General features: G+C 38.6%; 8 protein-coding genes and 1 long non-coding RNA gene across 10 annotated transcripts; 7 read left to right on the forward strand and 2 right to left on the reverse strand.

The window, feature by feature from the left end:
• LOC18605990 (UPF0160 protein) lies at window positions 726-3,516 on the forward strand. The gene is made up of 7 exons (XM_018117880.1): window positions 726-1,018; window positions 1,351-1,497; window positions 1,661-1,759; window positions 2,117-2,308; window positions 2,467-2,586; window positions 2,831-2,902; window positions 3,081-3,516. The coding sequence occupies exons 1-7, from the start codon at window positions 758-760 to the stop codon at window positions 3,303-3,305; spliced, it is 1,116 nt and encodes a 371-aa protein (XP_017973369.1). The 5' UTR covers window positions 726-757; the 3' UTR covers window positions 3,306-3,516.
• Window positions 3,947-5,292, forward strand: LOC18605991 (2-keto-3-deoxy-L-rhamnonate aldolase). Its single transcript, XM_007039356.2, has one exon. It carries the CDS (start codon window positions 4,062-4,064, stop codon window positions 5,100-5,102), a length of 1,041 nt encoding a protein of 346 aa, XP_007039418.2. The 5' UTR covers window positions 3,947-4,061; the 3' UTR covers window positions 5,103-5,292.
• Window positions 5,377-6,770, forward strand: LOC18605992 (2-keto-3-deoxy-L-rhamnonate aldolase). The gene is given in 2 exon segments (XM_018117881.1): window positions 5,377-6,360; window positions 6,363-6,770. Coding segments are annotated over 2 exon segments (891 nt in total). The 5' UTR covers window positions 5,377-5,738; the 3' UTR covers window positions 6,632-6,770.
• On the forward strand, window positions 7,678-11,515 carry LOC18605993 (molybdate-anion transporter). The gene is made up of 8 exons (XM_007039358.2): window positions 7,678-8,069; window positions 8,514-8,658; window positions 8,740-8,908; window positions 9,349-9,619; window positions 9,909-10,174; window positions 10,309-10,524; window positions 10,825-10,933; window positions 11,105-11,515. The coding sequence occupies exons 1-8, from the start codon at window positions 7,919-7,921 to the stop codon at window positions 11,164-11,166; spliced, it is 1,389 nt and encodes a 462-aa protein (XP_007039420.2). The 5' UTR covers window positions 7,678-7,918; the 3' UTR covers window positions 11,167-11,515.
• On the forward strand, window positions 12,733-13,741 carry LOC18605994 (mavicyanin). Its single transcript, XM_007039359.2, has 2 exons — window positions 12,733-13,047; window positions 13,129-13,741. Exons 1-2 carry the CDS (start codon window positions 12,855-12,857, stop codon window positions 13,521-13,523), a joined length of 588 nt encoding a protein of 195 aa, XP_007039421.2. The 5' UTR covers window positions 12,733-12,854; the 3' UTR covers window positions 13,524-13,741.
• LOC18605995 (N6-adenosine-methyltransferase MT-A70-like) lies at window positions 14,117-17,992 on the reverse strand. The gene is made up of 7 exons (XM_007039361.2): window positions 16,839-17,992; window positions 16,658-16,756; window positions 16,087-16,170; window positions 15,654-15,982; window positions 15,338-15,554; window positions 14,957-15,036; window positions 14,117-14,635 (listed from the first exon to the last, which is right to left on the reverse strand). Exons 1-7 carry the CDS (start codon window positions 17,883-17,885, stop codon window positions 14,374-14,376), a joined length of 2,118 nt encoding a protein of 705 aa, XP_007039423.1. The 5' UTR covers window positions 17,886-17,992; the 3' UTR covers window positions 14,117-14,373.
• Window positions 18,793-22,816, reverse strand: LOC18605996 (oligopeptide transporter 7). Its single transcript, XM_018118469.1, has 7 exons — window positions 22,730-22,816; window positions 22,095-22,627; window positions 21,873-21,970; window positions 20,432-21,001; window positions 20,086-20,341; window positions 19,769-19,951; window positions 18,793-19,675 (listed from the first exon to the last, which is right to left on the reverse strand). Exons 1-7 carry the CDS (start codon window positions 22,764-22,766, stop codon window positions 19,064-19,066), a joined length of 2,289 nt encoding a protein of 762 aa, XP_017973958.1. The 5' UTR covers window positions 22,767-22,816; the 3' UTR covers window positions 18,793-19,063.
• LOC108661440 lies at window positions 22,433-22,978 on the forward strand. The gene is made up of 2 exons (XR_001927272.1): window positions 22,433-22,513; window positions 22,706-22,978. It is a non-coding gene; the product is annotated as an uncharacterized LOC108661440 (long non-coding RNA).
• On the forward strand, window positions 24,771-26,692 carry LOC18605997 (protein yippee-like At4g27745). 2 transcript variants are annotated; one of them, XM_018116857.1, is made up of 4 exons: window positions 24,771-25,141; window positions 25,603-25,664; window positions 25,768-25,916; window positions 26,276-26,692. In XM_018116857.1, the coding sequence occupies exons 3-4, from the start codon at window positions 25,824-25,826 to the stop codon at window positions 26,501-26,503; spliced, it is 321 nt and encodes a 106-aa protein (XP_017972346.1). In that variant the 5' UTR covers window positions 24,771-25,141; window positions 25,603-25,664; window positions 25,768-25,823; the 3' UTR covers window positions 26,504-26,692. The 2 variants fall into 2 exon arrangements, with proteins under 2 accessions (XP_017972346.1, XP_007039428.2); XM_007039366.2 differs by having other exon boundaries at window positions 24,836-25,141; window positions 25,792-25,916.

Consider the following 26,835-nt stretch of genomic DNA (forward strand, 5'->3'; position numbering starts at 1 on the left):
TTATTTAATATATTAATATTATTTCACTATAATAAATATTATAAAGCATATTACTTAATATTATTATTTGAATATAATAAATGTAACAAAGAATATTATTTAGTATTATTTAAATTTAATGAAGAATACATTTTATCTTTTAATATTAAATATTATTTAATTATAATAAAATGTTTAATTATCTTATAATACAAAATATTATTAAATTATAATAAAAATATGTTTGTATTTTGATGAAAATATTATTTAATTATAGTAAAAGTTATTTTGATTTTATTGCTCAGAATATTTTTATATTTTAATAAAATAAATTCTTTAATTTTAATAAATAGTATTTATTTCTCATCACAGTTTTTTTGTTTTTTAATTAAAAAAATCTTTAAATTTTAATAAAGAGTATTTTTATCATTTACCCATTATTCCTGATCATTTTTAAAATTATTCCTACCAATCAAATAATGAAATAAGTAATAATAGTAATTTCTATCTTATTCCATTCTCATGAACTAATTTACATAATAACTATTATTTTTTATTTTATTTTTTAAAAATAATTATTTTATTTTTATTTTATTCTTTTCAGTGAACTAAGCATGTCATTAGACTTTTAACATTGTACACATGTGTTAGTCAAGGTTTTAGAAAAAAAAAAAAATCCTCATAGAGTAATCGAAAAGTTAGAAAACGCAATCCCCTGCCGTTTTTGTATAGTGTATAAGTGGAGGGGTTTGGGGATGAAAATTTGGGAGTTGAAGGCATGTGGGCAATAATAAGGGGAGGGTTTAACCAGAAGCTTTTCAACTTGCACAAAACCCTCTCGCGCCCTCTCATGGCTACCTCCAACCTCATTAGGGTTTCCTCCCCGGCTTACTCCACTGGCTCCCCAAACCAAGCGCCACCTAGGCGCGTTGGTACCCATAACGGTAGCTTTCACTGCGACGAGGCCCTTGGCTGCTTCATGATTCGTCTCACTGACAAGTTTTCCAACTCCGAGATTGTCCGTACTCGAGACCCCAAGGTGGGTTTTTTTTTCCTTTTTTTCTAATTCTTTTTCTGTTTGATTGCCGAAAATTTGTAGCAAAGTAAGAAGGAATGGAAATGATATAATGGGCCTTTTTTTTTGGGGATCTAGAAAACGTGCTTCGTTTGCCTTTTTACAAAGTGAGTTTTTTCGTTTATTTGTTTGCAATTTTTTGTAGCATATAAATTCCAAAACTTAAAATGTAGAATCAATTTGGGAAGATTTAAGTTTTCATGGCAATGTAGAATTTGATAGTTTATTTTCGTTCGCGTTTGGCTTTTTATGCTTCCTCTTTGAAGGTTCTTTATAAGATTGATCTGAGTTTGCAGGTACTGGAGGGGCTTGATGCTGTGCTTGATGTGGGAGGCGTGTATGATCCTAGTCATGATCGGTATGATCATCACCAGAAAGGATTTGAGGAGGTTTTCGGACATGGATTTAATACAAAGCTCAGCAGTGCCGGACTTGTTTACAAGGTATTCATTTGTTCCATTGTGCCATTAAAAATTCCTTCTCATGGTTCTCTTCTTGTTGGCTTATAGGTATTGTGGTTCTCATTTCATAGAGTATAATCTGAGAAATGATGTTTTTTGGTAGTTTATATGGCTTCTTAATTATCAGTTTAATTTTCCCTCTTAGCATTTTGGCAAGGAGATAATAGCTAAAGAGCTCCAGCTTGGCGAAGACCACCCGGATGTGCATAGATTATTTCTGGCCATCTATAAAAGCTTCATGGAGGTACTTACATCTTTGATTGTTAAGTTTTAAAGGGTTTGAATTCCATGAGTTCTGGCTCCTTTCTCTGGAAGTAGATTAGGATCTTATGGTTAAACAAATATTACTATCCCTTTTGAAACTGGTTCGAAAGAGTTTTTACAGACTATAAATTCTGTGCTTTTCTTTGTTTTATTAGCAATGAAAATTTCTAGCTTTATTTTGTTCAGGCTGGTATGACTATGTGGTTATCGGATTAACACCATAGGCTTCTCACACCATAAGCTTCCTGCTCTTTCCTTGGTTTTATTTTCCTAGGCTTCAGTTAAGTGATTATGGATTTAGATGTTCATTTGGGATTTTATTTTTTGCTTTTACCAGGCAATTGATGCAATTGACAATGGAATCAACCAGTTTGATACAGACAAACCTCCAAGATATGTGAACAATACACATTTATCCTCTAGGGTTGGAAGATTAAATTTAGACTGGACGGATCCTGATCAATCGCCTGAGAAGGAGAATGAGGCTTTCCAACAAGCAATGGCACTATCTGGCAGTGAGTTCTTAGATGTAAGTCTCTTTCAAAATTTAAAACATGCCTAAAATATATTTATCAATATGTTCTTCACTTCTAAAGTCCTAGATATAATTATTTGTTTCTCTTCAGAATGGATAAATATATGTATTAGATTCTTCATAACTTTAATAGGACCTTCTTCAATTTTCAGAGTGTCTGTTTTCATGCAAAATCATGGTTACCAGCAAGGTCAATTGTGATGGAGTGCATTGCAGAGAGATATGATATAGACCCTAGTGGCGAAATCATGGTTTTGAGAAGGTTTTGCCCTGTAAGTAAATGTCCATAATTTTGTTTCTTTTCTTTTGTAATTTTATTCTTCCACTATTCCTGCACAAGTGTATACTACTGGTAGTCCTTGAGTTGGTTTGAATTTTTCTGGAATAGCTTATGCAGTATCATTAGGATGTGAGATGAATCTATTTCTGCCATGTTACTGTGGCAAATTTGCTTATTCTTGACTTAATATACATCATTTATTTACACTAGGTCTGATTTCATTTTGCATCCTACAGTGGAAGCTTCACTTATTTGAGCTTGAGGAGGAGATGAAGGTTGAGCCTCCTATTAAATATGTTCTTTATGAGGTATGTTCCAGAGCTTGTAGGCCTAGAGTAGATGCTAGTGTCAGACAGAGGGCAATGTATTCTGCTGTAGCTTATGTTCTTCACTTTTGTTTCCTGATTATCCAAGTTGAAGTCATCGTTGCTGTTTTCCTTAGTTTGAGATAGATTCTCATTGACCTTTTGACCATGTAATGTGCAGGATGAGAGGGGCAAACAGTGGCGAGTTCAGGCTGTAGGAGTATCTCCTGATAGATTTGAGAGCCGGAAGCCCCTCCCAGCTCAGTGGCGAGGTCTGAGGGATGATGAACTGTCAAAGGAGGCAGGAATTCCTGGTTGTGTCTTTGTCCACATGAGCGGGTTTATTGGTGGAAATAAAACTTATGAGGGTGCTCTAGCGATGGCAAGAACTGCTCTGAAGATATAATCTTGGGAGCTTGATTTCATTTCTGTATCGTTCATTCAAGACGTGGTATCTCTTACATCATTCTATAACAGGATCTGGATTAGTTACCAAGTTTTTTATGGCTAAATTTGTTCAGTGCTCTTTGATTCAAGTTATCACTTCATTTTTAGTTGATATTTGCAAACAAGTTAAAATTTAGGATGCAAAACGTGAAGACTTTTCCTTTTTTGTTTTTCTAACAGCAACAATGGTTTGTGCTCATGGACACCTTGACAAATACGGTATAGGTTGCATTGAATGGAATGCCATAAGGACGTAGTAATATTTAAGCTGTATATTTCACATCCTTGAACAACTATTCAGCTTAAAAGGAAATTTTTTATCCCCAAGTAAACGGTTGAGATTGTTTTAATTGAAAGATGGACAACAACGATTCACTATTACAATTTGTTCTCATTTCATAATAATTTCAAGCACTTCTAGGATTAGCTAAGGATATAGTTGGGAATTACTGTGGCTTGGGGTAATTATGTGTCAAATCTTTGCCGAAGGTCGCAAGTAATTAACGGCGTTAAGAATAAGAATGGAGACTGGAGAGGCGTCTTCGGGTTTGGGTCTACAAAATCCGGGTCATTCAGTTAAAAAGGTAAAACCCCTCGAAGCACTCTTTCTTACGTCTCTCACCGATCTTTTTTAACTAAAAACCTATCTCTCCAGATCCCCAACATTCTTGGTTAATAACCCCAAATTCCCCACCATCCCCCTGCACCACAAGCCATGGCCACTCTCACATACACCGCCGCCGCTGCCGCCAGCCCCAAACTTTCCCTTAGAAATCCTCTTTCATTCATTTCCTCCAAATCCCTCTCCTTTCCTTCTTCCAAGCCTTCCATTTCCTTACTCAAACCCTTAAACTCTACCAAATTCCCCACCCTCTCCCCTCTCAAATGTTCCCCTAATCCTTCACCTTCTCCCTCCACATCCTCTCTCAAATCCCGCCTCCGCAACGGCGAAACCCTCTACGGTATCTTCCTCCTTTCCTTCTCTCCCACTCTGGCCGAGATCGCCGCACTCTCTGGCTACGACTTTGTAGTCATCGACATGGAACACGGCCCTGGAGGAATCCACGAATCCCTCCAAATCCTACGCACTCTCTCCCCGACCAATACCCCAGCCATCATCCGCCTCCCTGAATTCTCCGCTGCTTGGGCCAAAAAAGCTCTTGACCTCGGTCCACAAGGGATCATGTTCCCTATGATTGACTCCCCTAAAGACGCTAAAAAGGCGGTGTCTTATTGCCGTTTCCCTCCTGACGGAATCCGTGGCTCCGCTCACACGGTAGTGAGAGCTTCCAACTACGGAATCAACGAAGGGTATTTGAGTAATTACATGGAGGATCTGTTAATAATGTGCCAGGTGGAGACGGTAGATGCGGTGAAAAAAGTGGAAGAGATCGCCGCCGTTGATGGGGTCGACTGTGTTCAAATGGGCCCGTTGGATCTAAGCGCTAGCTTGGGTTACTTGTGGGACCCGGGTCACAAGAACGTTAGGGAGATGTTGAGGACGGCGGAGAGAGGAGTGCTTAAGTCGGACCCTGGGGACGGTGGAGCCTTCTTGGCTGGTTTTGCAATGCCGCATGATCCGCCGGTGGAGCTCGGGAGGCGCGGGTATCACATGGTTTCTGGCGCCGTTGATTTTGCGTTGTTCAGAAATGCGGCTTTGGCGGATGTTAAAAGTTTTAAGAATAGTGTGACGGTGGGTTCTGATGATGATGGGGAAGAGGATAAAGATGGTGATGAGAAGTATTGGAGTGAATAAAAATAGATGGAGTTCTACTTTGCTTTTCCTTTTGGTGTCTATTTGGTTGCAAGTTTTTGTACATGTTGAGCAGCATCGTTTCCTATTCGACAATGAAATCGAGATTGAGACTTTGAGTTCAATTTCGCATGAATCTTCGACCTTGTTTTAGTTCATTGCCCATAATAATAAATTTAATAATGTTGGAGTATGTTCAAGCTCGATTCCCCGCCTATTATTAAGTCAAATATAAAGCTCGATTTCAATTTTTCGAAGCTTTGAGCCCGATCAGAGGAATAAGAACAGAGTCCAATTAGGATGTTTAGTGCGCAGACATTGGAAACAAAATAGAATAGATATAAAAATCCAAGTCAATTTAAGTTTTAGAATTAAATTTGCTTTACTTGTTAAAGTTCATGGAAACGTAATGAATATTTAAATCAATATCTATCGCAAAATTTTAAAATTTTTACAACAAAATCCAATGCCTTTTGGATTCGAGGTTTGGCATTTCTCCTCCGTTTTTCTTCTTCTCACTCCCCTTTCACAGCCTTTTGAAGAGGCTTGCTCCTTTTGTAAAAGGACATTGGACGATGTTGATTTGTGAGATTCCTTGGATTGGGCTGGGCCACACTCGACACTGATCATCACAATTGGATGCCATGCCAACTCTATCATCACTCAAAACTTGCGTGGAACAAAACAGATACCAGTCTATCAGACTATCCTAGTAATTTTTCATTCTTTCTCGAACCAAACTTCCCAGCCATGGCCTCATTACCACCGGCCACCAAAACCCTCAAGGCTCGTCTCTACGATGGTGACACCCTTTATGGCCTCTTCCTCCTCAGCTTCTCCCCTACTCTGGCTGAAATCTCAGGCCTCGCAGGCTACGACTTCGTTGTCGTCGACGTGGAACATGGCCACGGTGGTATCTCCCAGGCGCTTCCTTGTCTTCAGGCTCTATCCGCCACCCACACTCCCACCATCCTCCGCTTGCCAGAAAATTCCCCATCATGGGCCAAGAAAGCCCTCGACTTGGGCCCAGATGGCCTCATGTTCCCCATGATCGACGAACCGGAATCCGCCAAAAATGCCGTGTCATACTGCCGCTACCCTCCTGCTGGTATACGAGGCGCTGCACACCCAATTGTTAGAGCTTCCAAGTACGGCCTTGACGATGATTACTTGGAGATGTGCGAGCGTGAGCTACTGCTTATGTGCCAGGTAGAATCGGAGGAAGCTGTGAACAGAGCTGAAGAGATTGCAGCCGTTGATGGGTAGACTGTGTGATGGTCGGGCCGACGGATTTGAGTGCCAGCATGGGGTACCTGCGGGACCCGGGGAATGAGACAGTGAAGAAGATGATGAACGTGGCTGAGGCGACTGTGTTAGGCGGCGGTGCGGCCTATTTGGCCGGGTTTTCTATGCCGCATGATCCGCCCAATGAGATGAGGAAGCGCGGGTTCCGCATGGTTTGTGGTGGGGTCGATTTGGCGTTGTTTAGAAACGCTGCTCTGGAAGATGTAAAGAAGTTTAAGACGGTCTAGGTTCTCTCAGTGGCTTGATCGGCGTCTCTGTGATCAGATGTAGAAAATAACATCTTCTCCTTTTTATTCGTTATAATTTTGGGAAACAGGAAAATAAATTGTGCATGTTACTACTGTTATTTTTTTTTAATTCAGGAAGTCAAATTTAAATTCAACTTTTTGTGTGCGTAGGTTTGTTTTTTTTTTTTTTTATGGAATGAATCTTTTTTAAACAAATAAAAGGGATAATTAGATAATTCAACAAACGGTTTAAACAAATATAACTTTTTAAATAAACATAATTCTTCAAAAAAAATTTTATTTTTATGTTTTTAATATAAGACTGTGTCTCATACTATTATTAATTAAAATGTCTAATAATATATATTTATAACATACTATGCTTAAACAGTAGTTCAAATTGAATTATATACAAAGTTTAATTTTTGAATTGTATTTCTAAAAGATCTTAATTTAATAATTATATAATATAAATTCAATTTAAATCTTTTGATAAGAAAGTTCAATTTAAATCGTGCGAAAATTAGATAACGATTTGCGATTATATCTAATGCCGAAAAAGGAACTCCACATTCATATTTGGGTACATAAGTTTGAAGGTTTATCTACGTGCCTTCAATTCCAACACGCTTCAACTTGTATATAAATGGAAAATCCGTACAATTTTGAATGGCAAGCTAAGCTGATATTGATGGAAACGATGCTTACCTTAGAAAACTATACTTTGAATTATGCTCACATTTCATTATAGCAATTGAGATTGAGATTATGCTTCCATTCCATTTTAGTAATTCAAAGTATCTTTAGGGGTTACCATATCATCATGTTGGTATCTTACCCCTATTTCTTACTTAAACCTGTTTTTTCTTTGGGACTTGGGAGTCTAATGGTTATGGAATAGATTAACCAAGGTTAGAAGTATTTCATTTCTGGTCGGGTTTGAGTCCAACCCGGTCCAATATTTGAAAAATGAAAAATGTAATTTAAGTTTAAAAAAAGAAGAGCTTTTGCAAATTACCCGGGAAAATCACGAAACAAGGGGATCCAGCCTCTGCCTTAAGATTTACGAATGCACACGGACATACACCTACGACCTACCAAACTCCACAAAGAAATTGTCAATTCCTTGGTTGCTGCCAACTCCCTTTTAACGCCACCCTGTTTTTTTGTAGCTTGCACAGTTATACGTTACTTCCACTCATCCTTGTCTCAATCTTTGCTCTCTGTTTCTCCTCTGTTTCTGTTTAGATCCTTCTTTGCAGGAAAAGAAAAAAGGAAAAAGATACAATGGAAGCATTTTACCTGCTGGTATTCGGGGCCCTGGCATCCCTGGTTGCGGCATTGGAGCTAAGCAAAACCAGCAAAGATCGCATCAACACCTCCTCTGCTTTCAATTCTTTCAAAAACAACTACCTTGTCGTTTACTCTCTCATGATGGGTATGGCATTTTTAGCAATTTAACGTAAACTTTTACGTTTTTGTCATCTGTTTATAATAAAGTTTATTTCCTTTCCTGGGATTGATCTGGAATTTTCTTGTCTTTTTCGGTTTTGGTTAACCAGATCGATGCTGAGAGGTTGATTTAATTTTACCATTACTCTTTAATAGTTTCTTTCAACACATTAGAATCTGACATTAATCATTGATGCTTCGTTTTTGGTTGTTTGTAATTTCAAATCAGACCCGATAATGTAGCTTTTGTATCTCTTGCTGTTTATTGTAGCCTAATTCTGGTAATATTAAGGTTTTGCATTGCCTATAAATGTCATTAATAATGGGTGTCCCTTTTAGTTTGAAAATTATCTATTTGTTTACTTTGTTTATCTGTCTGGTAATTGTCTACTTATGCTAAAACTGATTATGTTGATCATGGAAACAACAGCTGGGGATTGGTTGCAGGGGCCATATGTTTACTACCTCTACAGTCAGTACGGATTCGGGAAGGGGGAGATTGGCCACCTCTTTATAGCTGGTTTTGGATCTTCCATGTTCTTTGGGACAATTGTTGGATCTCTAGCTGACAAAAAGTAAGATCTTTGTGTTGTTTAAGACTCCTAGTAAATCGTAATTTTCTTATTGATTCCTAAGTTATTGCATGCTGAATGTAGGGGTCGAAAGAGGGCATGTGTTACTTACTGCATAACTTACATACTGAGCTGCATTACCAAACATTCTCCTCAGTACAAGGTCCTAATGCTGGGACGAGTGTTGGGAGGCATTGCAACTTCTCTTCTTTTTTCAGCCTTTGAGTCTTGGCTTGTTGCAGAACACAATAAGGTGCTTAGTTGCTACGCTGTAAACCTAAGTTTTTTTAAGCTTGTAATTCTTACTATTGTTTCGAGTGTCTCCGATTTTCTATGTGAACTTGAACAAAATTTCAGTTTTCAAAAGCCAACCGGTTTGGAGTTTACTGATTAATAAGAGGATCCCTCGCAAAGTTTGAAGTTGGACTGCTTTCTATTTTGCATATCTCAAAACCTGGTGCCCTGTCCCCCACAGTTACTGCATTAGCTCTTGATCAATAGATAAAATTGCAATATAATTGTTTCTCTATATGAGTATCATAAGTTGTATATTCCTCAAAGTTGTTGGCTTGCTTCATCAAAAAACTTCGGGATGTTTACTTATTATGGCATATGGAATGAATATTTTACTTTCGATTTAATTTTCCTAAATGCCTTCGTTCTAAATCTTGTTACCAATTTTGGTTTTGGCAGCGAGGTTTTGATCAACAGTGGCTTTCTATAACATTCTCAAAGGCAATATTTCTTGGAAATGGCTTGATGGCGATTTTATCTGGGTTGTTTGGCAATGTACTGGTAGATAATTTGCAATTAGGCCCTGTTGCTCCATTTGATGCTGCATCTTGCTTCCTCGCAATTGGCATGATTATCATCTTAACGTCATGGACTGAAAATTATGGAGACTCTTCGGAAAGCAAGGACTTGCTTACTCAATTCAGGGGTGCTGCTGCTGCCATTACTGCTGGTGAAGCCAAATTCTATTTTTACTACCTATAGCTAGATATTTTTCTGCATTGAGGGAAATCAAATGATCAAGTTGTTGAACATTTTATTCTTGGCTTACCTCTAACGTCTAGGCTACCGACTTTCAATTAAGAATTTGTGCATCAGATAATTTGGGTAAACAGAACACAAAACTAAAAAGAAGTATTTTATCCAGGTTTTAGTCCGGTATTTATTTCCCTTTTTCCCTTCTCTTTCCTTCTCTATATTATGATGGGAAGCCTATTAATCCAAGATCCATGTGCCATCAGATGAGAAAATTACTTTGCTGGGCGCCATACAATCCCTATTTGAAGGTTCAATGTACACCTTTGTGTTCCTCTGGACCCCTGCTTTGAGCCCAAACGACGAGGATATTCCACACGGTTTTATTTTTGCGACGTTCATGTTATCTTCAATGCTGGGAAGCTCCATTGCCTCACGGCTGCTGGCTCAGCAAAACCCAAGAGTCGAGAGCTACATGCAGATTGTATTCATGGTCTCTTCAGTATCTCTCTTGCTTCCAGTTATCTCAAGTGTACGTCTTGTATTTTTTGTTTCTTGTTTATATTTCCTTTACCTTCTCTTCCTCCTCCATATTTTCTCCCCCACCTCTCAAAAAGCTTCATGGAAACCCGCCAGTTATTGTAAATTAACTGCAAGTCTCAACAGTTCTTGATAGCACCGTCTGGCGTGAAAGGTGGAAGCATCTCATTCTCTGGGTGTATCCAACTCCTTGGTTTCTGCACATTCGAAGCCTGCGTTGGGATATTCTGGCCGTCTATTATGAAGATGAGGTCTCAATACATTCCAGAGGAGGCTAGAAGCACTATCATGAACTTCTTTCGCGTTCCTCTCAACATCTTTGTGTGCATTGCATTATACAATGTAAGTCTACTTTTTTTTTGTCTCTTTATCTGCATATTCTTTTCTGGGTATTCTCATTTCGTATTGAGTCTATTGAAAATGTTACTCCAGTAACTAAAAGAACACCATGGTTGAATAAGTCTTTTCTCACGGTTTAACTACTTGTCAAAAGTGAAGCACTCCCTCAGCCCCGCTCTTTTCAGCAAACCTACTTGTAATCTGTTTGTAGCAAGCAAATATACTCTGAGCTATGGGCACAATGCTACTAAGTTACCTGTTATTAACAGTTTCTTTTGTTTTGGATAAACTGTTCTTTGAAAGGTAAAAGCGCTTCCCATGACCGTCATGTTTGGCATGTGCTCGATGTTCCTTTTCCTGGCATCTGTGTTGCAGAGGCGTCTTATGGTGATTGCAGAAATGCACAAGTCGAGTAAGTTCTAAATTTGCCTTTGTGATTCTTCTAGATGCTACACCTTTGAAATTCAGAGTCTAAAAAGCAACAATTTTTCTTTTATAATCAATCTTACTTAGCATATTTCTTGGTACATATACGTGTTATAGTATACCTGTATAAACATGAAATTTACTTATTTTACCACAGGATCACAAGATTGGACGGCAATGCAAGAGATGGGTTCCGAGGCGGATCCATTAAATTCTTAATTGATTTCCCCTGTTTTCAGAGCTTCCTTGTTAAAACTGGTAGAGCTGCAATTTGTCTAAGCTGTTTGCAATCTTGTAGACAAGGGGTATGGGCCTAGTCCTATTTGGCTAGAAGATATGAAGTTTGAGGCTTGTGTGCGAGGGCTTCAAGTACTGTTTTTTGTTAAAAGAATGACAGAAACATAGTTTCTAGGTCATGTTTTCTTCACCTAATCTCAGTCACCATTGCAAAAGGAATCGAGGTATTTATTTTTGGTTGCTAATTGTATTTGTCTACACATAGAATATATAGTAATATAGGTCACAGTTCTTTCCTTGATATTGGTCAATATGAGCTTTCATTTTTTCACCTTGTTTTGTTATCATAAGCATGCTAAAAACAGCCCTCATTTTGTTATTGTGCGATGACAAACGTCCTTTTGATTCATGATTGGAAAGTAAAGCAGGTCCGAATATGGCACGGCTAAAACTGACTTTTAATAACTTGTTTGAACCAATAATTCTGGGGAAACAGTGACTGAAAAATTGGAAAAACAGACTGGGGTTTATGCAATCTACTGAACATTTGCTGCCTTCTTATAGTATCTATACCATTGCGCAAAGCTGGTTCTGCAACAGTTAAAATGAAAGTGAATTTGGTAAATATTTATCACCTATCTAGTATGGTTACTTCTGCTTTGAATTTCACCTGCAAATTGTGTCTTGGTTCTGAAAACTAGCTAATAAATCCACTTTGGTGCCTAGGAAGGTAGAGTCCGGCGTTTGAATTTTAGTGATAAATCACAAGGCACTTAGGTTAATCTAATTATGTTGACTTGAGTACTTGAACAAAACAAAAACCAAAAGAGAAGGCAAAACTTTCTATAGTTAATATGTAAGCAAATGATCCAGAATAAGCAAGAAACGGCTGATTCAACTTGCATTAAGATTAAAGAGCAGGGAGTTGAAGATTGAAATGATTTGTCTCTCTTGGTCGCATAGCTTTTAAACATTTAATTAATTAAATAAATTCTAGACGACTGACCATGTGAGAGGAGACAAGTCCTCACTGTTTTCTCATGTTCAATGCACATGATGACATTATACTGAAGTGAACCAATCTATCTTAATCTCATTTGATAGAACATCCCCACTTCGCTTGTTCCACTTTCTTCCAAGTTCCAACATTACATTCTGCTTCCGAGCACAGCTGGGAATGACCGTCCAACTTGCCCATGTGACAGTAATACAAAAATTATTAGCCATATGATGGATTTCCTTCCCAATTCTGCCCTCCACAGGGCTATATTTCCTTCTCTATCCCAAGTCTTTTGGGGACTGCTTATGCAAGGTAAAAAGATTCTACAGACATTAATCATCATTGAATATACAGCTACAGATGATTTCCTGGAAGATCTCAACTTCATAAAGTTTTAGATCAACCATCGATTTTTTCTGATGTTTGGACATTTCTATTCTATAGGTACTTGACTATGGACCTTTTGAAAGAAACTATTGAATTTTAAAATCCCTCATGAAGGAGGGCATTCAGGTAAATTATACTGCAACATGTTCTTTTGGCTCCACCAATCCGTGTTTAGACGCTGAGGCCAGTAAGATTTCACTTCTGCATCGACATAATAGTGTCCTCACTCACTCACTCCTAAATTTGAGAAACAGAAAAGCTAAAGGGTGAGAGGAGAGGTAAGATGGCCAATCTTGGAAGTCCCAGATATCATTTTTTCTGCGCCTTTCAGGTTCTTTTGTTATTCCAAGCCAAAGTCCTATGCTATCAGTACAAGGTTGGAGATTTAGATGCTTGGGGTATTCCCACATCAGCAAACCTGCAGGTATACGCCAAATGGTCCAAGTACCACACCTTCAAGAATGGAGACTCTCTCTGTGAGTTTTCTGGTCATATCTTTCCTTCCATTTTTTGTTTCCTCTTGCGATTCTGATTCTTGCTGCTTGTTCTATTTGCAGTGTTCTTATACCCACCAAGTCAAGACTCGGTTATTCAAGTAACGGAACAATCCTACAACTCTTGCAACCTCAAAGATCCAATCCTGTACTTGAACAATGGCAACTCTCTCTTCAACATCACTAAACCCGGGGAGTTCTTCTTCACCAGTGGGGAACCTGGTCACTGTGAAAAGAAACAGAAGCTATACATTTCTGTGCTTTCAGGGAATGGCTCTGCATATGCTCCCTCTTATGGTCCGAGTGCATTGCCAGACACTGCATCTTCACCCTCTTACCCTACTGTCTTCGGCACAATCCCTCAACCGCCTTCTTCTTCGCCCACCCTAGGATTCCCACTCTTCATTACAGCTGTTATTGCATCAGCTACATGGGCAATAATCGATGGCATGATGTGAAGGGCCTGGACGCCTGGTTACGTCCTGTGTCAAATTTTCAAATCCAACTGGAAAATATTTTTGTATTTTTTCCCTATTTGGTATTTGTTTATTTTCATTCAAATGTTGGTTTTGTAGCTCTGTTGTATTGGTTCATATTATAATTTCTCGGATTTGTAATTCTTATCAGTGATCAAAGAGAATGAATAGTGAAATCGGATGCAGAATCTTGCATAATACTAGCTCTCTTAATTTGCTAGTAATATTGTTTTACCTTTACACGTATTCATGCATTTAGATTTACAGACAGCACAGAATCTATGAGCTTGTAAAGAAGAGACTGGACATCTTCTGTTGCTCTTTTTTAAGAAAAAGAAAAAAGGGAAAAACTGCTTTAGCGGATAAAATACTTGAACCGCATAGGTCCGAGAGAACACCGCCTGAAATTATGGTTGTGCAATCGAGTTCTATTAATTTATGTTTTAATAGCCAGCTGGTTATGATTCTTGCCAATATTACACCGACAGCGCCTTGTCCCTTCGGTTCAGTGGGTCAGGGTCACAGATTCAGGATAAACTCATACTGAAATATAAAAGGACGAGCTGGGAAATGACTTGAACCGCTTGAATCCTAATTTTATCTTATTACACTACAGGCCAAGCAATACAAATGCACGGTGAAGAGAAGTCACTGATAGGGGCTGTAATATAGTAAAAGGGGCTGATAATTTAACAATTGATGAAAGCAAAAATCATTACAAATGCACCTGGGGCAAAATTAGCCAGGGATAAGAGTCCCTCTCAGGTACTATTAAATAATGGTTCAATACTATCTCCGTATCAACCATGCAAGGCCAGAATTTATTGGTTTTTCAGCTGGTCATATCACCGTCTACAGACATTGCCCTCTCTTCAGGAGCAAGGCCTGCATCTGGAGCAGCAGGATCTGCAAACTGTGCTCTTGACTCTGTTGCAAAGGGACTTCTAGCAGAAGTAGAGTCTATTTCCATAGCAGAAGCTCTAGGAGGAGAGGCGGGCTGCACATCCAAATGAGGATAGGCAGCCTTGTACCTTGCTCGTAGGCCTTCATCAACCAGTCTAACTCCATTCAACTGATTACCAAGTGATATCCATCTGGTGGAAAATAAGAGTGGAAAGGAGACCGCTCAGTAGTGGAAAATTGTGGATATCCAAAAATTACGAAAAGGGCTCACTGGGCTGTAAATCACTATAATGGCTAGTTATAAGTACAGTAGAACATGAAATAGTATTTACCAGGGGGAATTAAAAATTAGATATTGAAAATACAATATGTCAGATTTATTTTAACCTTGAGACCTCGTAGGCCCTTCATCAGTTTATCCTCACAACAGGCGCTGTTGGCACCCTATGATAGATGATAGTAATGTATTCGAATAATTTTCAAAACAAGAAAAATGCGTCAAGACACCATACCCTGCTTGAGTATTATGCATGCGAGCAAATAATTCCAGCTTCCTTGTCCTTGGACTAATCCTCTCCAGCATAGGGTACATCTGCAGGTTTACGTTTCTGTTAAGTGTGCATCTAATATGACTTGAATTACAGAACAGGGACATTGCAAGTATACAGAGCATTACAACAACCATAAGTTAAGCCCATTTATGTAATGAAATGAGCATGTGAGAAGCAACAACAAAACATTTCAGAAAGCAGTATGCATGGCCTTCAGCATTCTTAAGCTAACATTCTGACATCAAAAAGCAGCAAACTAAATAATAGTACAACTTAACAAAAAAAATAATGGTACAATGGGATGGTCAAACTATCTAGGCATGGAATATAAGTTCTACAAACCTCATCTGGCTTACGGCTAGTCTCTCGAACCTCAGCAACAATGACATCAGTATCGATATTCCTGTTTATTTCTGGATTCCCCTTTATTCCAACAAGGCAGTGTTCCTTACTATGATTCAACCAATGACCTGTTCTCCCTGTTCTAATTATTCGCTGAAGTTGATTTGTTTTCACCCAAATAATCTCCTCACACCGCTTGTACCCCCAAAGTTCCAAACTGCGAGAAGCACGCATAGCTTTTACATATGTGAATAAAAACTTTTAATGCGTTTCTAATAAAAAAAAATGAACTACACAGGCAAAAGAAAGCACGCACCATTCACGTCCTAGCTCCATTGCACGTCCAGTGACCCAAAGGAAGATCAGACCGTCAGTCTGCAATGCAGGAACATTAAGATTACGCATCTCATCATCAGCCATTGTTCCATAAGGCAACTCCATATGAATGTCCCATGGCGGATCTGCCATGATGACACCAAACTGCCCCAAAATGTCCATTCTAAAACTCCGGATATCACAATTAATCCATTGTGGTTCACCTAGTTCTACTTCGGAACAATAATCAGCACGTGGAGGCTTTAATGGTTTCTCAGGACCAAGATCATCTTGCGTTTGGTCAAGCTCATAATGAACATATTTGCATGTCTATCAAACAAAACACAATTGGCATTACTCTCAAGCAGTAGCTGTAATAAGATGACATTAGAAAGAAAGCTATTAAAAATTGTTGTAAGAAGTATAAAAATTACCTTCATATGACGGCAAGTATCTAGAAATGAACAATCCCCTAAACTGATATCAGTATGAGGAGCAATTATGCGCTTAAAATGAACCTGAAAAGAGTTATGATAAATATTAAAACAAGATTGCAAATAGGCAAATCAGGAGTCCAAAAATACTATCTGTAAGGACCCTTCTAAAAGCTAGCCGAATGACTTGCAGAAGTCCAAAACCAATCATAGGACCTCATAAGACATAAGGATATAAGTGACAACCATATCTATGAATCAAATAATAATTGACACTATAGGTTGAAGCTGAATGATGAAACCTACCGGATATATCAAGAGATAGAACAAAAACACTGAATTTCATCCCTACAGCACAATGAGAAACAGAAAGGTTTTTGGTAATTTTTTTTAGTTAAAGATAGAGAAACTCTTCATTTTCATTTGGAAAGAGAAACAGTCTACTGTAAAATAGAAACATATTCTCACATTTTGCAGGACATCACTAAATTGTCAAAGGACCTGCACTGTATGATAGGCAACCATATACATGCTCTTTCATTAAAACAAGGACATTTCAGTTGTTATTTACCTTCTTACATGCCAGAAAAGTGCCAGACTGCCTTCGACAATCCTCCTTCGTCAAAGCTGAACAATACTCCCTCACTTGAGAACCACCTTTACTTTTAAACTACACCAAATAATCGAACAGAGTCATCAACCAAATTTAAAAATTAAAAAAAAAGAAACCTACTCGATGAACTCCAATATACCTTAGCTGCCACAGCAGTTTCCCTAGCAGTTGGGCGATTAATGATGTCCAAAATCTCCTCACCCGTCTTCGATTTTTGCATTTCCTTAAAAGACTTCTTATTCAACAAAGCCTCCAAATCCTTCAAATCATCTTCCTCAGTCCTCTGTCTCTGAGCCGGCGAAAGACCACTGTTTGGCCCCATTGGAGGCCTTCCCATCATCCCCATTCCCCGACCCCGCGGGCCCGCCATTGGCACACCTGGCGGATACATCATGCCGGGGTCTCCCCCTCCCATCCAAATTTCACTCATGGGCCTCGGCGCAACCCACTCATCATTACTGTTATTATTTATCTTCAAGCTCTCACTTTCGTTAACGGTGTTTATACGCTCTCTTTTCAGATGATTTTGAGGTTCTTCGGGTAATTCTCGGACTAACCGGGTTCGGTCAATATTGAGTATCATAACTCTGCTTTTGCCACCGACCACAAACTCTTCGACCTCGAGGCCCCCGTTATCCTCCGCCATTGACCTCAACGCCATCTCCACCGCGAGAATGGACCCCGAATCGCCTCCCAATTCACGCATCGCCGCCTTCTCCGCCGCCGTCACGTTCTCGTCGTTCTCTAACTTCCTCAAAACCGTCGACGAATCGATTGCTTTGAACGGTACTCTCTGAAGCAAACACTCCGCCACAATCGCTCTCACCACCGACAATGGGTTGCCTTTCTCGTCAGCGGGTTTGTCACCTTGGTCAGGTTTAACGAGGGCCAGTTGTTTGGGGTCGGTTACGGGGTGGGTCGGTGGGTGTTGGGGTGGGTGGGAGATCTTTTTGGGTGTGGGAAGGGGAGGAGTGGGAGAGAAAGGGCGGTGGTTGAAGGCGGAGACGATGCGGAGGGAGAGATCCAGGGAGGGGACGATGTTGGCGTCCAGGCTTTGGAGGGAGGCGAGGAGGTCCAGGTGGGTCGCATGTTGGGTTTGGATTCGGGACTCGAGTTGAGTCCGAATGGATTTGATGGTCGCTATCGTGCCTTCGTTGTTGGTGCCGCCGCCTGTGTGGGTCTCCATGACTGCGTTTTTAAGTTGCCTGAGGTTTATGTGCACCCATCTTGGGGATTTAGGATGTCCGACACCAGTTTATCGGTTTACCTCTTTTTTTGTTTTTTGGTTTTTTTTTTTTCAATGTAAGACTTCTTTAATGAACATTTTTTTTTGGGAAGAATCTTTGATGAACGGTTGAATATTTGGTAAAATATATCTGTTATAATTTTAAGATTTTTCACATAATATTATGTAGTTTCTGTTTTGGTAATTAGCATTAGGTGAATATCTTATTTTTCAATTAGTAACTTATTAATAACTTATTTTCTTAAAATAGGTTTATTAATTTTATTCAATACAAAATTTATAATAAAATTACAAAAATATCTTTGAATATAAGTATGTTAACTTTGAACTGAAAATATCTTAATAATTTTATAAAACAAAATTAATAATTTAACTTTTATGTGAACCAAAGTTATCTACGAGTAAACAATTGAAAAAAATAATATTCACAATGTATGAATTAATAAAAAACCACACCATGTTATTTAAAAGAATTGAAATCATAAAAAATATAAAAAAAAATTATCTTAAATTTTAAGATTCATTAAAAAACTGTATATAATTTACCTAATCATGATTAATCTTCAGTTTACAAAACCAACACGTGACAAACAATTATATTTTGATCTCCTAGAACCATAATCATAAAATCTAAATATAACTTTAGAATCTTAGTAATTCTTTCAATATAATGGAATAATATCTTAGACAATCTCAATAGGATTGTATCTTTCTTTTTTTAATTTCTAATACTCGTTAGTAGTATTTTTATTGAAAAAAGAAAGGAAGAATCCATGAAAGCATTTGAGGAATCGATGACTGTACTTGTCTGTGTCTATGAACCGAAAAGTTACACAACAAACATGGCTATGAAAAATTGCAAATCCAAATTATGACAAGAAGTACTCAACTAATATGGCTGTGAAACTTGTAAAATCCAAATTGTACGGATAAATGGAAATTATGATTACAATTCCAAGTATGGTTGCTTTTGTGGCAAGAAATCTGACTTGAATTTCATGTCCAAGAGCACTGGAATTCCTTCTGAAATGCAATATATATACAGATGCGTTCATCTGCAATTTCCTACTAACCTAGATGCATATTTTTCAACATTTACTTCTACAAAGCAACAAACTCTAGGTGTACACTGGGCAGCCTTCAACCTCAATACCTTTGGCTGTTGGACAGCTAGCCAGAGGGCATCCATCAAGATCATTTCCCCACCAATCTAGACTAATATTTTCTAGTCCCAAGCACAAATATATCAGCACACCCATAAAAGCAAGGCCTGCATCCAATGACCCAGAAAGAACATAATTGTATCGTTGCCACAAATCGGGTCGATACCTATAAACAACAAAGCCAGAGAGAAAGCCAACAATAATCCACGTAGTATAGTTAACTGCAGTGGCTGGTGGCATCATCCCTGTGGCACCTATCAGGACTGGCATGTTAATGAGCTTGATCCACTCTTGATGAGGGAAGGCCTTGGTGGCCAACCAGACAAGAAGAGGAGCAATTGCTCCTGCAAGGAAGAACCAATTGATCGCCTCATAAGTTCCCAAGTCTCCGAAAATTCTGCGAGGCGCTACTAAACCCCAGATAACAGACGCATCATAGAACACAGTATCGCTTGGACAAGTCCAGACGCTGTTGGAGGCTGTCGTGTCACAAATATCAGGGATGGTTTCCATTAGCCACCAGGCAGTTCCCAGGTACACAAAGCAAGCAATGAGGGTGCCTACGACCTAAGGCAAGAGGAAAAGACCTGTTAATCTTGTGTGAAGAAACATTTGCAGAGAGAAAAGTATTTTTTTTTTTTTTAAGAGATGTGAACAGACCTGAGCCATGAACATTGTTCTGGGCGGAATTTTCATATAGTGACCAAGCTTGAAGTCTTGCAGGAAGGTAACAGCCTGTGTCATGCTTATGTATCCATACACCTTGAAACACATATTAGCAACCGGATATCCTGGATATATATACCCAATTATATATTCTGTAATGATGTTAAGGCCTGGTGTCTGCAATCAGAAATTGATCGGTGATGTAAAGCTGTTTAAACTGAAGTATGTGAAGAAAATTAAAGTTGGAGTATATAAAGTCTACAAACAACTTAATATGTTGCAATTGCCGCAGCATATATGATTGAAGATACCTGGTTTGTGATGGCTGTAATGATGCCAATCGGAAGTGTAAATACAATGGCAATGCCACATGCTAGTAGAACTCCCCACCATGGCAGCTGAAGTTGGTCATTGTAATACTCGCAGGCTAATATGGTGGCAGCAATGTTTACCAAAAGGATGCACACAAACCACCACTCAGGGACTTGCTTATACTTCCTCATGAGTCTGGTGTGTACGTCCATTTTTTTCTCCTGGAAACTAGCTTTGCTTTGCTCCCATATTTCTCTGCAGTTTACAGCTAAAAAGTGAGCTTCAGCATGCCATTTAAGATAATTTCAAGCCTAGTTGGTATTTGCAGGTAAATCTAAAAATTACCTTCCGTGGAATAGCGCAACATGAACGATCGTAGCAGTTAGTGCAGCAAAACCGACACCATATGTCATTGCAAAAAATGTGCTAAGGTATAGAGGTCCTTCTTTTTCATAAGCCGCGATGTCAAGGTGAAAATTCGAATCAATGATAGCTGTGATATTGTATTCTTGACCTGTCGACGTGAAGAGAGCATCGGAGAATATGGGGAAGGTCTTTGCATTGTAGACATTAAGCCAGTAGGTGATGGGAGTCAAAACATACATGATAAGGATAAATCCCGCAGCCACATTTGCTGTGGCAAACCATGGGCTTGCAAGAGGGCTACCAAGATATGAGGAGATAGTGGACCAGTCGAGCCCAATAGCACCTATTCCTAGCCCATAAAGGCCTGAACCGAGTTGTTGGGCTAGCACTGATTTTGGGAATATCCAGCATATCCACGAGAGGGAAGTTAGCATTTGGAAGAGGTAGCCTGGGAAGACGTAGTAAGCAAAACTGCAAATGAGGGCAATTAGGAAGAATTGGGTTCTCGTTACCCCACCCTTTGCCCTCTCTTCCTTCTCGTGCAGAGCCCTGCATAAACAAATATACAGATTGATGTTTGAACAACTGAAAAGCCTGACGAATGTATTCGTATGTTATGAGCGACTTAGCCTAACCTCGGTTATATTGGCCAAATATCTTTTGCGGGCTTACGTTCTTCGGGCTCCAAGACCCAATAATGGCCCATGAATGTTCTTCTAAGCTATCTTTATTTTCTCTTTGCTAGTTGCTCTTGTTATAGTCCTTGTTTTCAGTACGCAACTTGGATTGGATATCACATGAAAATGTACAGAACTAGAGTCTAGAGAGATCATCATCGAAGGAAAAAAATGGGGTTGACTTTTTTCGAAAGAGTTCCCATCAGTTTGGTCCAGCTTGGGTTTCCTAGAGGACCACTCAAGCTGAGCATGGCCATCAGGGTCAAGAGAATCAAATTCGAATTAAAGCCAATGCAAATAGCGAAAACTGTGACCAAATCAAATGTAGCCAAAATTAACGCCTAGCTCTACTCAAAATACCCAGCTTAGTTACCAGAGAAGGCTCCTAAAAGCCTTAGCCCTTAACCCTTGTTATTAACTTAGTATTATTTGTTGTAATGCCATGCGGCCCGGCTTTCCTTAGCAACATGTCACGTTGCCAGTGCCACTACTCAAGTACATATTTACGTGCAAGTTGCAACTATGGCCCATTAAGTCCAACCAGGAACCTTCTTTGTTGCTAATGCAACAGCCAACAGGTGAACTCATAGAAACAAAAGAGCAAGATACCAGTCAGTCTCACCGTGGCCATTACTGGCCACCCAAATTCACCAGAATCCAGGAATATCCGGGCCGATAAATGAAATCGCATAGAAGCAGAACACTAAATCAGTATCATATAAAATCCACCATAATCGGAATACCTGAAGAGAGAAACTTGAACAAGGTTTGCAGGCCACCACATAGCTGCTGGTTCCACTAGGTACCTCCTGAATATACCAGCCCATCCGAACCCCAGCACCTACCATTCCAAACCCACCAAATTATTCAAACCTAACCCAACACATACCAAAAAAAAAAAAAACCAACCTTAACACTGAAATGGTTAATGAAAAACTAGATAGAATCAACAAACAAGTACTGACCTGAGTCGTTATGATAACAATCAAGGAGACAAAGAAAGTAATGTGCTTCTTATAGAACACTTTAACAACAGTCACAACATGAATGGCATAAACGCTGCCAGCTCCAGAGTTGGCAAAGATTGTTATAAGAACATGTTCTTTGACATTGAAGGGCCCTGGATTCAAGCTGAATTCCCAGCGAGTTCCTTTGAAGAAAACGCGGTCAGTAATTTTGGCGGCCATCAATTGGCCAAGAGGAACCACGGCAATCTGGGCAGAGATGGCCGTGATTGTCAAGGGCTCTGTTCGGTACCAAAAGAACTGGTTAAGAAATGATAAGAGGACACACGAGATGGTGCCTAAGACCCACATTCGAAATGTGAGGACTGGTAGAGAAGGGTCGTCGGTGGTTGGTACGGTTAAGGCCACCTGTCTAACGGGTGAGTTCTCCTCTTCTTCTTGCATTTCTTTAACCTCAGATTTTGATGCCATGGCCCGCGATGATGAGGAGGAGGAGGGATTGCTAACATCTCTATCCTTCTCATCCTTAGGTACTGCAGAAAAACAGGTACACGAAAAGAAAATGTTTCAGAACAAGAACAAAAAGAGTCAAGTTTTTTTGGGTTTTGCAGATTGAAAAAGAGAGAGGGACTCACTGAGAGGAGCTATGATCTCATCTTTCGATTCCTCCATGGTTTGGTTCTTTCCCCAGGTGACTTGAGCAAGACCGCAAAACAAATGGATTCGTATTTACTAGAGCATGTTAGAGCAGAAAATGCGGTCAGTTTCGCAAATATTAGAGGCTAAAAGGAATCTTGGAGCCTGCTAAGAGCTTACTTCAGTTGGGAATTCTGGATTAGTTGTAAAAATCCTTGGCTTGAAAATTTTCGTCCCAGATTGACTAAGTTTGCCCATAAAATGTTTAGGTGATCAGCCTTTGCAGCTGCTGGTCCACGCGTGCACCATACATTTTTGCCGTATTCAGTTCCCCAAGTTGTTGGAGAGAGCTAACATAGAAAGCTTATTTAATTTAGACAATTGATGAAACCATTTTAGTCGATGGATTTTTGCAGTTTCTCAAAATTAACTATTCTATTAAAGTAATTATTGTTGTCAAATGATATATATTTAGTAGAAAATTTGCAGAAATTTGATGCAAAAATTGGATTTTCACCAAACAAAGAAGGTATAGAACTTCCCCAACCTAACTGAACAGTTAGCAAATCAACTACATCCATATGTCTTAAAGAGTATCTGAGAATCATTAGATTCAAAGAATCTTGTACTGGCATATGTAATATTATAAACCACGTGGCAAGCCACGTCTACCATATGCTAGTAATTTGCGGCTCAAGACTTGCGTAACCCATGCCTAACCTAACCTAACCTTTTTTATTGAACATTTATGTGAAGTTGCCTAAATCCACCAATTGCATCTGCATAGAAACATAGAATTTCAAGGAGAGAAAATTTTGAACAAAATATTGACATAGATAGTGGGCCAATATACGAAGAGAGCTTTATAGGATTGTCAGGCTGGACCTCCTTCATTATTTTGTTCCCAAAAGATCTCGCCACATTAATGTACATGCAACGACTTTTTTTATTAGACGTGGGCTCCTGCAAATGAAGACGTGGACAACAAGGAAAATAAAAAGAAAATGAACTGTATCAGTCTGACCATCGAGAGCCGAGACCAACCTACCTGTCACTTTGATGATCGCGAGAGGAAGAGATTTTTCCTAGTATTTTTCTCTTGTTCTGGGTTGGATTGGTGATCATTTGCTAACTGCTAGGCGAAGCAAAAAGTTAGCCAAGAAGGCTGTGGCAGTAGTAATATGTAAGGAACTCATTTGCATGTGTTGAATCTTGTGGAAAGAATAAAAAAAAAAAAAAAAACGATTGCTTAGCACAAAATGCATATAGAGTTACAAGTTTCGATATCAATTTTTTTATCCTAACAATTTGGTGCCAAATTATGTTTGTTTATTAACTTGTCAACTCATTTGGATTCCTTTTAGCTTCGGCTGCAAAACAAAAAGACTTCGATTTTGTTCCGGTTGTTTCTCTAACAATGGTCAACATGTCCTTTGTTTCTGTTTCACCCGTTACCCATTTTAAGTGGGCCTTAGCCCAAATTCAAGTTGGACATCTCGAAAACCCACATGTATTAAGAAAAGAAAAATCTGCAAAGGCCATCATAACCCATGCTCGTTTCCATGATTACAATGGAAGAAAGCCTTCCATAGGCAGATAGGCAGGCAGTAGGCTTAGAAAAATGGAAAAAAGGTTCCACCAAGGTGACTTACAATGCTGGCCCTCGTAGAATACCAAAAAGAATTTGGCGTTTGTTACATTAGGTGGAGGATATGTGCGACATTTTCCTCATTTAACAATAACATACCTTCTTTTTTTTGGATAAATATCAATAATATTACTTTATTTAAAAGAAATACTACTATGCATGCAATATTTTTAAAAATTTTTTTATAGAATATGAATATGAGTAAGGTTTAAATGAATTTTTTATTACTACTAGTTTGTAGTATTATGTCTCAAAACAGTAACAAAATCTCAAACTTCTACACTACTCTGTCACGTCCAAGATTCTTAGTGGGCGTGGTAAATTGAATTATTGAAGCAAATGGAAATGGCAGATTGGTAATATAAAAGGTATTCTCATGTCAATGTTGAACCGAAGCCTCCAACGCAACTTGTCCTCTTCTAATAACAAAACCCCACCGAACTCCAACACAACTTCACAGCTTCAGAAAGAAAGGAAGAAAACCCTAAGCTCTTTCTTTCTTCTTCTTCTTCTCTTCTCTCTTAGAAGTATCTACCCAAAAAACATTGGAAAATTGTCCAGATTCGAACACTTAATAAAAACAGTGAATTAATAAAAAAGAAAACTCTCTGGAAAAAATCAACACGTGCCTCCCATTTTTCTTGATCCTCTTTCTGTGATCTCCTCAAGTGCTCATCACATTATCAATTTACCATCATTCATCGTCTTAAAATTATGGGATTTTCTTGAGCTTTCTTCCGATAACTGGGTTTTCATTATTCTGGTTAGTGTCATATTTCATGGGCTTCTCTCTTTAGGATTTTTCTGATTACAGGGTTTAAGATTTTCACTTATTTTCTGAAATGATGAGTTCTTGAAAATCTGGGCTTTTCTTTGGTGATCTTTGACTTGTTTTGGTTATTGATTTTCACAATTCCAGTTTATATCCTTCTTTCCTTTGTATTAAGAGCTGGTTTTTAATTATTGGGTTTTTAGCTTTTCACTTGCTTCTTGAACCTGATCTTTCATTTTTGTTAAATTGGGTATCATCTTTTGTCCCTTATTAACAGTGAGTTTATGGCACCGGTGCTAGCTTTATCAGTCTCTTTATCAATCATTTTCCATGTCTGTTATATCTTATCTAAGATCATATTTTAGTATCTTAAATCCTCACTGACTTGCTTTCTTTTTTCTTTCATTTCTTCATTCACATTTTCAAGTACTCTGTTTTGGCTTTGGGTGCAGTTATTTTGTCAAACAAAGGTTGATTGGCAGTTTATATTGTATAGTTTGTTGTTGTATACAAGGTAAGATTATGATCAATTTTACTATCTTTTTTGTGATGATTGTTGATTTTGGCCTAAGTATTGATGACTATGTTTTGTTTCTTTTCTTATGATTTCTGAAAAGATAATTCTTTTTCTGTGGGAGTAGCAAGGGGTTGGGTGCTAATAAATAATTGTCAAATGGCGGAAATGGTTGGGCCAAGGTTGTACAGTTGCTGCAATTGCAGAAACCAAGTTGCCCTTCACGATGATGTTATATCGAAATCTTTTCAGGTAGAGAACTCAATACTAATGTTGCTGCATTTATGCCTCTCTGTTGGATTTATTGTTGCTGATTCCATTAATAGCCTAAAAGATGATCTATTTCAGAGGCTATGAGGAAAATGAAAGGGAAAACTAGAAATTTGCTTATGAAAAACATTTACCGTTTACTTATTGCATGAATGCATTTTCTGTCTTTTCAGAGTTAGGACTATAATTTGTCTAAGGACTCACTCTTGCGCTTGATCTTGCATTAGGCTCACTAAGTCAAACTTCATTTCAGTTTCTACTTTTCTTATACAGAAAATCTGTTATGCTGAAAACATTCCATAGATAATGTTACAAAAGTTCATTTATGATGTGAATTTCAGGGTAGAAATGGTCGAGCCTTTTTGTTCTCCCATGCAATGAACATAATGGTGGGTCCCAAGGAGGATAGACAATTGATGACTGGTCTTCACACGGTGGCTGATGTCTACTGCTGTGATTGCCGAGAGGTGTTGGGTTGGAAATATGAGCGGGCTTATGAGGAAACTCAGAAGTACAAGGAAGGGAAATTCATTCTTGAGAAGTCAAAAATTGTCAAAGAAAACTGGTAGTACCCATGTAAATTTTCTGGATGATTCTCCTGATCTAGCGAGTGTATGGATGCCTTCGCGTGTTTTTTTCTTCCCAATTGAAAATATTCACGTATTGTTCTTCCCTGTGCATTCTTCTTGTGTTCCTTGTGTGGATATTGTACTGGATGTTATTCATTTTGTTAATAAAATTGTGAATAATTCTCCCTATGTTGCTTGTATTTCAGCATGTAATTGAATCTGCATTTAGTAAATTTTATTCATTTCTAACTTTTTCTCATTGTGGAAACATATTGTTTGTGTGACTTCTGTTTTCCAAATGTGGCCCAATGTAGATTTCATTGATGATGTGT

Source organism: Theobroma cacao, chromosome 3 (assembly GCF_000208745.1).
Source record: "Theobroma cacao cultivar B97-61/B2 chromosome 3, Criollo_cocoa_genome_V2, whole genome shotgun sequence".
Taxonomy (NCBI): Eukaryota; Viridiplantae; Streptophyta; class Magnoliopsida; order Malvales; family Malvaceae; genus Theobroma; species Theobroma cacao.

Coding starts and splice junctions, on each gene's coding strand:
- LOC18605996 (XM_018118469.1), bottom strand. CDS start 22,766: ATGGAGGAATCGAAAGATGAGATCATAGCTCCTCTCA. Junction 20,342..20,431: donor GTTGCGCTATTCCACGGAAG/GTAATTTTTAGA, acceptor TGTAAACTGCAG/AGAAATATGGGAGCAAAGCA. Junction 19,952..20,085: donor TTACAGCCATCACAAACCAG/GTATCTTCAATC, acceptor TTCTGATTGCAG/ACACCAGGCCTTAACATCAT.
- LOC18605991 (XM_007039356.2), top strand. CDS start 4,062: ATGGCCACTCTCACATACACCGCCGCCGCTGCCGCCAGCCCCAAACTT.
- LOC18605995 (XM_007039361.2), bottom strand. CDS start 17,885: ATGGAGACCCACACAGGCGGCGGCACCAACAACGAAGGCACGATAGCG. Junction 16,171..16,657: donor CTTTTCTGGCATGTAAGAAG/GTAAATAACAAC, acceptor AACTCTTTTCAG/GTTCATTTTAAGCGCATAAT. Junction 14,636..14,956: donor ATGCATAATACTCAAGCAGG/GTATGGTGTCTT, acceptor ATTTTCCACCAG/ATGGATATCACTTGGTAATC.
- LOC18605994 (XM_007039359.2), top strand. CDS start 12,855: ATGGCCAATCTTGGAAGTCCCAGATATCATTTTTTCTGCGCCTTTCAG. Junction 13,048..13,128: donor CAAGAATGGAGACTCTCTCT/GTGAGTTTTCTG, acceptor TTCTATTTGCAG/TGTTCTTATACCCACCAAGT.
- LOC18605993 (XM_007039358.2), top strand. CDS start 7,919: ATGGAAGCATTTTACCTGCTGGTATTCGGGGCCCTGGCATCCCTGGTT. Junction 8,909..9,348: donor TTGTTGCAGAACACAATAAG/GTGCTTAGTTGC, acceptor TGGTTTTGGCAG/CGAGGTTTTGATCAACAGTG. Junction 9,620..9,908: donor TGCTGCTGCCATTACTGCTG/GTGAAGCCAAAT, acceptor ATGTGCCATCAG/ATGAGAAAATTACTTTGCTG.
- LOC18605990 (XM_018117880.1), top strand. CDS start 758: ATGTGGGCAATAATAAGGGGAGGGTTTAACCAGAAGCTTTTCAACTTG. Junction 1,019..1,350: donor TCCGTACTCGAGACCCCAAG/GTGGGTTTTTTT, acceptor CTGAGTTTGCAG/GTACTGGAGGGGCTTGATGC. Junction 1,498..1,660: donor GTGCCGGACTTGTTTACAAG/GTATTCATTTGT, acceptor TTTCCCTCTTAG/CATTTTGGCAAGGAGATAAT.
- LOC18605997 (XM_018116857.1), top strand. CDS start 25,824: ATGGCGGAAATGGTTGGGCCAAGGTTGTACAGTTGCTGCAATTGCAGA. Junction 25,917..26,275: donor TTATATCGAAATCTTTTCAG/GTAGAGAACTCA, acceptor TGTGAATTTCAG/GGTAGAAATGGTCGAGCCTT.